An 11,358-nucleotide genomic window follows, 5' to 3' on the forward strand; every position below is an offset into this window, starting at 1 on the left:
CCAGCTGACACAAGGTCACCCATTCCGATTAGAAGAAAAGAGGTTCCGCCTAAATATTGGGATAAGGGGTTTGTTACAGTGAGAGCTGTGAAGATGTGGAATTCTCTCCCTGAATCAGTGGTACAGGCTGATACATTCGATAGCTTTAAAAAGGGGTTGGATGGCTTTTTAGCAAGTGAGGGAATACAAGGTTATGGGAAATAGCTCATAGTACAAGTGGATCCAGGGACTGGTCCGATTGCCATTTTGGAGTCAGGAAAGAATTTTTCCCCCTCTGAGGCAAATTGGAGAGGCTTCAGATGTTTGTTTTTTTTGCCTTCCTCTGGATCAACTAGCAGTTAGGCAGGTTAAAATAGAGTTAAAAGGTTGAACTTGATGGACGTGTGTGTTTTTTCAACCTTATGTTACTTTGCACTGTGGCCCTACATTTGCTCCAGACCCCGCTCTCTCATATTCCATTGGTTTGTAGCTGTGAACTCTGCAGGGCTTCAGTGTTTTTTTTTCGGTGGAGTGATTCAGGTCTCCCAATCCAGTTGCATGCCCTTATAGGGTTGCCATGTGGCCGGTAATTCACCGGCTTTGCCAGTAAGTCACCAGCTAGGGCCGGGGCAATTAGTTTTGGCTGAAGGTGGGAGGTCTGCCCTGTTTAGAAACTTGATGCTCTTTCATTTACTTTCCCATAAAGAGACTAAAATGAATGAGGCTATAACATATTGAGGCTCAGTTATGAGTACATTGCTAGGTGTGCTATTCTGATCGACACCATATTTTTACTCCACAGTGCAAACTTTTGCCTGTGAAATAAACCGCTGTAGTTAATTTCACAGGCTTGATAAAGGGTCCTGCGAGGCCTGAAACATTGCCACTTAGTTGTCTGCTCAAAAACTATGAGCCAATAAATTCACTTATTTAAAAAATCATTTACTCTACAGTGTGCTGCAGTGTATTGGACTATTACACAGAATTCCAGGATGGTCACGGCAAACAGAGCGGGATGGCGTCACTTCCGGGGCACCAATATACACCCTTGTTAGTTGCAGATATTGAGAGAACATGCCAGACGGGGGACCCTGGAATCATCACACTGGAATTACCACTTTGATGGTGGATATTACAGAGCAAATTTTGAATGCAAATTGCCACGTTTTTAACCACAACGCAGTATTATTTCCATAATTTTAGTGTCTCTGTGAGCGCCTCATAAATAGTGCACCACAATCTGCAATGATTTATCTCAGGCAACTGAAGGGAGAGCGTTATTCATCGTTCTTTGAATAGAAGTAATCTTAGCACAATATTGACTGATGCCCATATGTGAGTGTCTCCCCATGGCCTGTAGTAGTCAGATTAGTGCAGCTTCAGCTGTTAAATTGTCACCCTGACAGGGAACCCGCAGATGTGTGACAGTAACTTTTCTTTAATTCTTTGCTTGGTAACAGAGATGTCCTGCTATGTCCACTAGCAGAATTAAGCTGGCCATACATCAGATCAGATCTTTTACCAATATGCCCACCAACGGCTATATCGGGGTCATCTGAACATTCGGCCCCAGGGCCGAACGATCAGATTACAACGCGGAGCAATGGGCTAAGATGGGTCAGTCAGCGGAAAAATTAAACCTTTTCCGATCGATATTGTGGCCAGATATCGATCTGGAAGACCTGTGGGAAGCGAGCAGATACATTTTCGAATTGATCTAAAGGACCGATATCGGCAGCTTTATCTGCCCGTGTATGGCCACCTTTACCCCAGGCACCTAGAGGAGAGTGCAGAGAAATCACGTGCACACTCAGGCCCTTCAACAGAATACCGCTGGTGCCCAAAGCCTAAGGGAGACGGCACTCCCAATGGTCCAATGTGAAGAAGCAAGAGGCTGGCACACGGAGCGAATTCAACCGGGGTCCTACCCCTGGTGTGTTTATTGCGTCAAACAATGTTTCGGAGGGCTTTCCCCCTTCGTCAGGTGAGGAGAGTGATCTGCTCCCCTGCTCAGATTTCTACGGGTAATATTTCCAGTTTAAAACCAGACATTCTGCTCCTAGAATAGAAGTTAAATTAACATTGACTTCTGCCCCTGTGTGAAAGTCACCTCAGCACACAGCTGAAAGCCCTCTAGTAGACTATTACAGCCCTAGCTGGGTGCTTGGAGTTGTTACCTTGACTGGGAAACCTTCCACCTAGATTGTCAGCCTTTCATTCAAAGGGACAAAGATGGTCCACAGGAACATTTCTCTACTAGTTTGCCTGGAAAACAGTGATATTTGGCTATGTCCACTATTGTTAGGAAAACTATACACCCCAAACAATGTTGGTCTCTATAAAAAAATATTGCATAAAACAGCTCATGTGTAAAACCCTGCTTCATGCAAATAAATAATATACTTTTTTAGTAGAGGTAGGATGTGTCATTGGGTAAAATAGAAATAGAAAACTGCCATTTTAAAAAATAAGGGCCACCCCTGGGATCGTATGATTCACGGTGCACACAAACAAACCAAACATGTTAGGTCACATGAGCCAATTAACAGACAGAGTTGTGTCTTTTGCTTCCTCACTTCTTCCTGTTACAGTTACAGTTGCAGTATTTCTGGTCAGGTGATCTCTGAGGCAGCACACAGACCATCACAAAAAGGTGGTTCAAGGCAAGAGATGTAAAAGGACAATATTTACTTAAATATATATTCCAGTTTGGTAAGATTCTTTAATATGCCACTTAAAGGGGTGGTTTACCTTTAACTTTTAGTATGTTATAGAATGGCTAATTCTAAGCAATTGCTTTTCCAAATCTATAAAACAAATGCTCTGCACTGCAAGGCTACACATTTTTTATTACTCCTCTTTCTATTCAGGCCTACTCTATTCCTATTCCAGTCTCTTACTCAAATCCATGCATGGTTGCTATGGGAATTTGGGACCTAGCAGGCACGTTTCAGGGGCTGCTGCCGCCTGAGGCAGCAGCCCCAATGCTGCCCCTCCTCCTGCTCCGCTCTTCTAACTACCAGCGTCGGAGTGGGTGGAGGAGGGGCCGCATCGCTAGTGCAGTGAGCGCTATTGCGCTCGCTGCGCTAGAAGAGCGAATTTCCGTTTTAAAAAATAATATAATAATAATATTCCGTTACAGACGAGCGTTTTACCTGCGCTCCGTTTTTCTGCGTTCAGCCGCAGGGGATCGCAGAAATAGACGCATTGCATTTTTTCCAATGGGGCTGTACTCACACAGGCGCGTGTAGGTCGCTGAACGCAGGAAAAATGCAGCATGTTGCGTCTCAACCTGCGTTCGGCGCCTACACGCGCCTGTGTGAGTACAGCCCCATTGGAAAAATTGTAATGCGTCTATTCCTGCGCTCCCCTGCGGCTGAACGCAGAAAAACGGAACACAGGGGAGCGCAGGTAAAAACGCTCGTCTGTAAGAGCCCTAAGAGTCCCCCAGTTAAAGGGCTGATCTGGTCAGTAAACATTTGGTATCACTTGGGAGCACCAGAAATTGGGTTGCTGTTCATTATTCCATATGTTCCATAATAAGCCTGTTCTGTATTTGGGACTGGTGTAGCATTAGCTAGAAATTTGATACAGGGGTTTCAGTATCAGCAACAATGATCAACCAGCAGAGGCATGTGATGTTGCACCTTGCAGCTAGGAAATTATACATAGTTAATACATTATAAATTATTAAGGTTGAGGGCACATGGTTGAGTTGACTTTTTATTATAGTGGATGGGAAGACATGCGAAAGGCAGTTCGGGGAGATTGTCGCCAGGCGACTTAATCTCCCCGAATCTGCTCATGTGGCCTGGCAACTAATCGACTCGTCTTCTGGGCGACAATCTGCCCGAACTGCCTCAGCGTGTTTTCCCATAGGCTATAATGAAAAATCGCCTGCGCTCATGCACACGCGGCAATGCGTTTTCCTAAATGCCTGGTTCACGGTTTCAGGCCTGACCCCCACCCTGTGTACCTGCACTCTAATGGAAGCTGCAGATCAATGGAGCTGGGGAAGTGACTTTACTTCTACACTTTTTGTGTTTTTACTGACTCTTTTAAGCTTTCAAATGGAGGTCACCGAGAAAAACAAATGCTCTGTAATACTACAAATGTATTGTTATTGCTACTTTTTATTACTCATCTTTCTATTCAGTCCCTCTCCTATTCATATTCCAGTCTCTTATTCAAATCAATGCATGGTTGCTAGGTTAATTTGTACCCTAGCAACCAGGTGGCTGAAATTGCAAAGTGGAGAGCTGCTGAATAAAAAGCTAAATAACTCAAAAACCACAAATATTAAAAACAGAAAACCAATTGCAAATTGTCTCAGAAAATCACTCTCTACATCAAACTAGGTGAATAACCCCTTTGAGGGATTTTATTTAGTAGCTGCACCTTTTACTGTTTCTTTGTTGCTCAGTAATGAGGTACATTCGGGGGCTGTTTGAATGATTCCTGTCAGCGTGTGTCTGTGTGTTTGTGTCTGTGTGGTTATCAGAGGGAGGGACAGCTGGGGGGTAGGGTGGAGGAGACAGGGTTTTAGAAGTAGGAGGGGCTTCTTATGACTGCCATGCTGAGGGGAGGAATTTATTCATTCGGTGGGTTTGCATAACAGAGGTCGTAATGGAGTCTCTGGTCCGACACAATTTCCACCAGGACTGCGAGGCCGGGCTCAATCGCTTGGTGAACCTGAAACACCACAGCTCCTATGTGTACCTGTCCCTGGTGAGCCAGTCCGTGTCCCCCCTGCTTGTTGCACGTGTCCTAACCCTGTCTCACTCCCTGCACACTACATTCCCTCTGCTTGTAATTGTGTATAATAATAATAATAATATAATCCCTGCTCTGTTTAATGACAGGGAGAATGTCTGTGTTTATGTAACACCTGCTGTATAAACCAATAGGCGTCCGTGCCATGTATCTTCCTCTATTCCTTACACTAAAACTCATCATTTGCTCTATTGTCAGGCCTAGCTTTATAGTTTATCACATATTTAATGTTATTCCCCTGCTTTTTGCTTCTTTATAAATGTCTGGGAGATGTTCATTAAGATTAGATGGGTCAGTAGTTACTCAGCAATGGGATGAGAGGGCTCCCCTGTTGTTTCTCTGTGTCCACTTACAATATGTAACCTGGGACTTTTTGAAAGGACACGTTAAAGGAACAGTAACACCAAAAACTGAAAGTGTTTTAAAGTAATGAAAATATCATGTAGTGTTGCCCTGCACTAGTAATACTGATCTATTCACTTCAGAAACACTACTATAGTTCATATAAACAAGGTTTTGAGTAGCAATGGCGGAAATTGAAAAAACGGCTATATGTCACAGGATAAGTAATGGATAACAGATAACATTATGTTCTACAGAGCTTATCTGCTGTGTAACTTGAGCCTTTTCTCCTTTGAATGGCTGCCCCCATTGCTACACAGCAGCTTATTTATATAAACAATAGTAGTGTTTCTGAAGCAAACACAGCAGTTTTACTAGTGCAGGGCAACACTGCATTATATTTTTATTACTTTAAAACAATTACATTTTTTGATGTTACTGGTCCTTTAAGTATGGGCATGCAGGGCCCTGCAGGGTTAAGTGTGGGAATGCAGGAGCCGGCAGGGTTAAGTGCGGGCATGCAGGGCTGGGCAGGGTTAAGTACTGGCATGCAGGCCCAGACTGGCAATCTGTGGGTTCTGAAAAATGCCAGAGGGGCTGCTATAAGTTGCCATATTAAGTGGTATGTTGGGGCTGTTTGGGTCTCTGTGCACTTGGCATGCCAGGGCCTATTTGAATTCCAGTCCAGACCTGCTGGCAGAAGTTTGAATCATTTTTCTGTGCTTACACTAGGGCAATAAACATTTCCTCTCTATACAATTGAACTGAAATAATGATACCACCAGGGCCTCCATCATGGGGATACTCCTGGCCCTGGCCTTAAAGGAGAAGGAAACCCTGTAGAAAAACAACTTCACAGCATCCATCTTCTGGCTCCTCTGTAAGCTGACTGGGAGATCGACAATCTCCGTCAATTTCGGCGCATGCGCAGTTGGCAAAAACCGTCAAATTGCTCCAACTGCGCATTCGCCGACATGCCGATCTCCCAGTCCGCTTACCAAGGACCCGGGAAGATGGATGCTGTGAAGTCTGCTGCCTGAATCTGCGACAAGGGGTAACAATAAAGTATGGGGCATTTCCCCGGGGGGGCAGTTGGCCTGGGGGGGAGGGGGGTACGGGGTTATTTTTCTACAGGGTTTCCTTCTCCTTTAAGGGGGCTCGGCTGTGCTGCATTTCACGAAAGAGCCGGGCCCCTCTTGACAGCGCTGAAGCCTTTAGGCCTCTTCTGAAGTCCCGAACAGCCGAAGTCCTGAAGCGGCAAAAAGACCCGAAGCCACGAAAATAGTAAAAGTTGAAGTCCTGTAGCCACGAGTTCAATTCTACCGAACACCAATGTGTATTTTTTTTATTTTATTAAACCCCTGGCCACCAATGTATTATTTAATACTCTATAGGCCCCTGCCACCAATGTTTTTTTGAAACTTGTAGGGGGTCCTGACCACCAATGTTTTTTAAAAAACTTTTATGGTGGCCCTGGCGCAATAGTTTTTTTTTTTTTTTTTAAACTTATAGGGGGGTCTGACCACCAATAACTTTTAACCGGCTTGGGGTGGGATCTGGGGTGGGCGGGGACCAGGGGCCCCAGAAAAATGTTGCTGTACGGGGCCCCGTGATTTCTGATGGCGACCCTGGATACAACAGTCACACTAACCAGGCTGTTTTCTGCATGATACCCCATTGAAACAAACCTGTAGCTCCCCCTTAAATTTTCATTCAGTAAAAATGCTCATGGGCAGAAGAACATGCCAGTGTGGTATAGGATTCTGTTGTTTGTATGTGCATGTTGGGGGTAGGGTTGCCACCTCACCCCTTTAAAACCGAACACTTATGGAATCCACAGCCTGCATTGCTAATTAGCAATTCATTAAGATGCCTGATGCAGACTGAACTGATTTATGTGCAGCCATGCATCTAAATGAATTGCCAGTTAGCCATGGAGGCTCTGGATTTCATATGTGTTCGGTTTTAAAGGGGTGAGGTGGCAACCTTATGTTTGGGTCAGCCAGGCCTGGACTGGTGTTTCAAATAAACAGAGACCCAAACAACCCCCACCAGCCCACCAAATAGGGTTGCCACCTTTTCTGGAAAAAAATACCGGCCTTCCTATATAGTTATCTTTTTTTTTTCCCTATTAATAACATTGGGATCAACCATCATTTTTACCGGCCAGGCCAGTAAAATACCGGCCAGGTGGCAACCCTACCACCAAATAGTGATTTGTCTATGGGACTGGCAATTGCCAGAATCCACACATTGCCAGACGGGGCCTGGGTTTAGCTTTCTTATACGAGGCTCAATACCGTGTGTACTATGAGCAATGAATATAGATTGGAAAGCCACTACAATAAAGGTGGCAGTAAGTATACAGGTTCAGTTGGCCATATTTGGCCAGCTTGCTAGCTGCCTGTTAGGTCAATACTGGGTGCGGTTTCATCACTCCTGCAGGTCTCTCAGGTTGCATCTTGCCATTACACTGACTTATTGCTGAGGAGGAGCCACTGCTCTACCACATTTGGGTTCCCATACGTTTATTTGAGCTGCAGGTCAGATTGGACAATATGCAGCCATTCTGCTAGCATGCTATAATAATGCCGTATAATATAGTTTTGCTATACCTGATATCTGCTGCCTTCATTCTACCTATATGTCTACCTTGTAAGCTGGTTATACCTTCTTCAGTGTACAAAATATACAGTGAGAAAAACTGGGTTTTGAAGGCCAGTTACAGCCAGTGGCCCTATGTATTTGCATTTTATTCTCATAGATATTCTCCAACTGCCGTTTATATGTAGCCATGTTCTAAGAAATGAGTCCCGATGTGCCTGTCCATGGCTGAAGTAATGACTGCCTTCCCTCCTTCTCTCCCTGCTCATTTAGTCCTCCTATTTTAACCGTGACGACGTTGCCCTGGCCAACTTTGCCAAATACTTCCGGGAACGTTCTGAAGAGGAAAAGGAGCACGCGGAGAAACTTATCAAGTACCAGAATGAGAGGGGCGGCCGGCTTTACCTGCAGAATGTAGACGTAAGTGCCCCTTTTAGTAGGACTTATTTACACTAACATAAGAGAAATATCTGAGGCATATCCAATCAACTGTCATACAAATGTAGTTTTGTAAGTCTCTCTAGGATAGGGACATGCCCATCCCAATACTCATGAGATTCTGGACAACAGTGCAGCGTTGCTTTATGGCGGGTTACATCCACAGTGCAATAATCAGCAAAGACCCTTGGCAAGTTGAAATGGGAAAAAAAAAAAAAAAAATTACTGCTGGGGGCCAATTTGTTAGTTACTCCCCAGTAACTGTAATAGTTAACATGTGACCTCAACTGGTGCTCGTCTAAATAATGACCCAGCTTGGGGTACTTTCTATTGGAGCACAACATCATCATCATCTCTGATTTTCCAAGGGATATTTTGCGCTATCCTCACATAATTTTCTCAACTTAGCAATACTGTGCATGTGTAGGGCCTTTTATTTAACTTTTAGGATGTTATAGAATGGCCGGTTTAAAACAACTTTCCTATTGGTCTTCATTATTTAATTTTTTATTTATTTATTTTTTTAATTTGCCTTCATCTTCTTCCAGCTTTAAAATCAAATCTTTTTATTGCTTATCTTTCTATTCAGTTCCCTCTTCTATTCATATCCCAGTCTCTTATTCAAATCAGTGCATGGTTGCTAGGGTAATTTGGACCCTAGCAACCAGACTGCTTAATTGCAAACTGGGAAGCTGCTGAATAAATAACTTAACGCAACAACTGCAAAAAATAAAAACTGAAACCCTATTGCAAATTGTCTCAGAATATCACTCTCTACATCTGACGAAAAGTTAGTTTAAAGGTGAACAACCCCTTATATATGTGCATTTGACAATGTAAAACGTTGATCTGTGATAGTTGATGGAACAATGATGAAGTGTGAACCATATTATTCAAGTTTGGTGATGATCTCTATTTTGGCTGATCAGCTATAGTGTGATCTTACCAGAGTATCAGCAGCTACATGGGACTTTACATTCCCTTGCCCAAAGGCCGTTGTTAGGTTGCTGGTGCAAGGAGTATACTGCTTATTTGGCGGGTCGGAGTGCTTGCATAGGGTCGGTGCCTGCATTTAGAGGAAAAACACACAGGTGGCACCACTGCTATAGGTAACCCATTTATCCTGCAGCAGGCCAAGCAATATTACTAATGAAAATATATCCCAATGGGGCATTCCAGCTTGTAGGGGCTGCTTTCCTTTTATCTGCTAGTCTACAATAAAACACCGCCAAGCCCTTAAATATACAAAAATACTTATCACGGAGAAAAATGTGTTGGTTTGTCTCCCCCTCCCTTCTAGCAAGCCCTGCACCTTTGTTACTGATAAAAGCACATGGGTAAGAGCGAGAAGCCTGCTAAGTCATTGCGTTTCTCTTAGATTGTAGGGAAGAACTAAAGGAGTTTAAAAAAAAAAAATAAAAAAAAAAAAAAAAAGGTCTCATTGTCACCCTGTAGTGTGTTTATATTTCTCTATTGTTTTTTTCATCTGTATGTGGTTTTTGTGCCTGGCGTCCATACTTGCACATCGGAGGCACCATCCCTTGCCTTGAAGCCATTAACCATCCCAATTGGTAGTACTAGGTCCCCAAAGAGTTGCACCATCATAAAATCTACCACTTTTCTGATTGCAAAGACACATTACAAACACCCCCAGGGCCTGATTTCAATCTGAAGTCACTCCTTGGCAGCTCATACCTCTCACTTCCCCACATACCCTTACTGGGGACTGAATGGACAGGAGATTCAAACAACTCTCAAATTCTCCCACCCAGTCCCCAGTTTGGATTTGACCAGCAGGTGCCGTGTCGCCCTAGGAGTGGGCCTTTGTGAACATCCCAAATTCTGTGATACAGTTGTGTTCAGAAGGTAGGAGACCTGGTCCATCATTCTACAGACATGTGCTTGTGTAAATTGAAACATTCACCATTTTAATGACCTCCAATCTCTAATAGAAACCAGAGCGAGACGACTGGACCAGTGGCTTGGAGGCCCTCCAGGTAGCCCTGAAACTGGAGAAGCATGTCAATCAAGCGCTGCTGGATCTGCACGGTGTCGCTGGAAGCAAGAATGACCCTCATGTTAGTAACGTGTATATATCCTTGAGGCCCTAATGTTGGCCGAAACACATTCATACAGTACATAGGTGGGCAGATTTATCAATGGTCGAATTTCGAATCCAACTCAAATTTGACCAATAGAAATGTATTAAAACAAAAAAATTGAATTTTCAAAACCCTGGTGAATGGGATCGACACACAAACTCGAATGAAATTCGTTTCATGGTTTAAAAACTCAAATCGAGTTTCCAAATAGATCCCAGGACGTCTCCCATTGAACACCAATTCAGCAGGTTTTAGGTGTGAATAGTCGAATTAGAGTTCTTAAAGGGCCAGAGTATGATAAATATCGAAAATCGGATTTTAACAATTCCCTAGTTGAATTTGCCAATTTTGGCCATAAAGAAACCTGGTAAATTAGAATTTTCATTTTGACACTTAATAAATCTGCCCCATAGTGTGTGTAACTTCTCATTGTAATGCAGACATTTGTATGTGCAATGAGGGTAGGTGGTTGCCTATTCGCCAGGTTTCTTTCATGGCATTCCGTGAGAAGTCTGACTTAACCCATTACTGTTCCTCACAGATGTGCGATTTCCTGGAATCTCCGTTTCTATCCGAGAGCACCGAGGTGATCAAGAAACTTGGAGACCACGTCACCAGCCTGAGAAAGCTCTGTGGGAGCCAGCCGGGAATGGGAGAGTATCTCTTCGATAAGCACACGCTCAAATGAATGCCGTATTGCTACAAACCGCTACCTCAACTTGCGTGGGAACAAATCCAACTGGAGACGCATAGAAGATGTTGCGTTTTGTTGTTTTTTTTTAAAAAAATAAGCATTCCAACTTTCTAAGAGATTGAAAAAATGTGTTCTTTTTCAATAAAATGTGCCATGTGACCTATCTGTTGACTGATGTCTTGTCCTTTTTAATATGTTCATTTGTGTGCAGGGCTGCCATCAGAAATCACGGGGCCCCACACAGCAACATTTTCTGGGACCCCCTCGCCACCCGTCTCTTACCCATTAGTATAAAGGCCACACAAGATGCAAACGTTAAAACATTAAGTGCCCCCTACAAGTTTAAAAAAAAAAAAAGGAACTTTGTGCCCAGGGCCCCCCTACAAGTTTTGGTGGTCAGGGCCCTCTACAAATTAAAGAAAAAAA

At 43.7% G+C, this 11,358-nt stretch overlaps 1 protein-coding gene across 1 annotated transcript; it reads left to right on the forward strand.

Moving 5' to 3' along the window:
- Positions 1-4,591: 4,591 nt before the first annotated feature.
- On the forward strand, positions 4,592-11,095 carry MGC76132.L (Ferritin, lower subunit (Ferritin L) L homeolog; the record flags this gene model as incomplete). Its single annotated transcript, NM_001092147.1, is given in 4 exon segments — positions 4,592-4,707; positions 7,972-8,118; positions 10,089-10,214; positions 10,780-11,095. Coding segments are annotated over 4 exon segments (522 nt in total). The 3' UTR covers positions 10,927-11,095.
- Between the last annotated feature and the right edge of the window lie 263 nt (positions 11,096-11,358).

This window comes from Xenopus laevis, chromosome 7L, assembly GCF_017654675.1.
Source record: "Xenopus laevis strain J_2021 chromosome 7L, Xenopus_laevis_v10.1, whole genome shotgun sequence".
In the NCBI taxonomy this organism is placed as follows: domain Eukaryota; kingdom Metazoa; phylum Chordata; class Amphibia; order Anura; family Pipidae; genus Xenopus; species Xenopus laevis.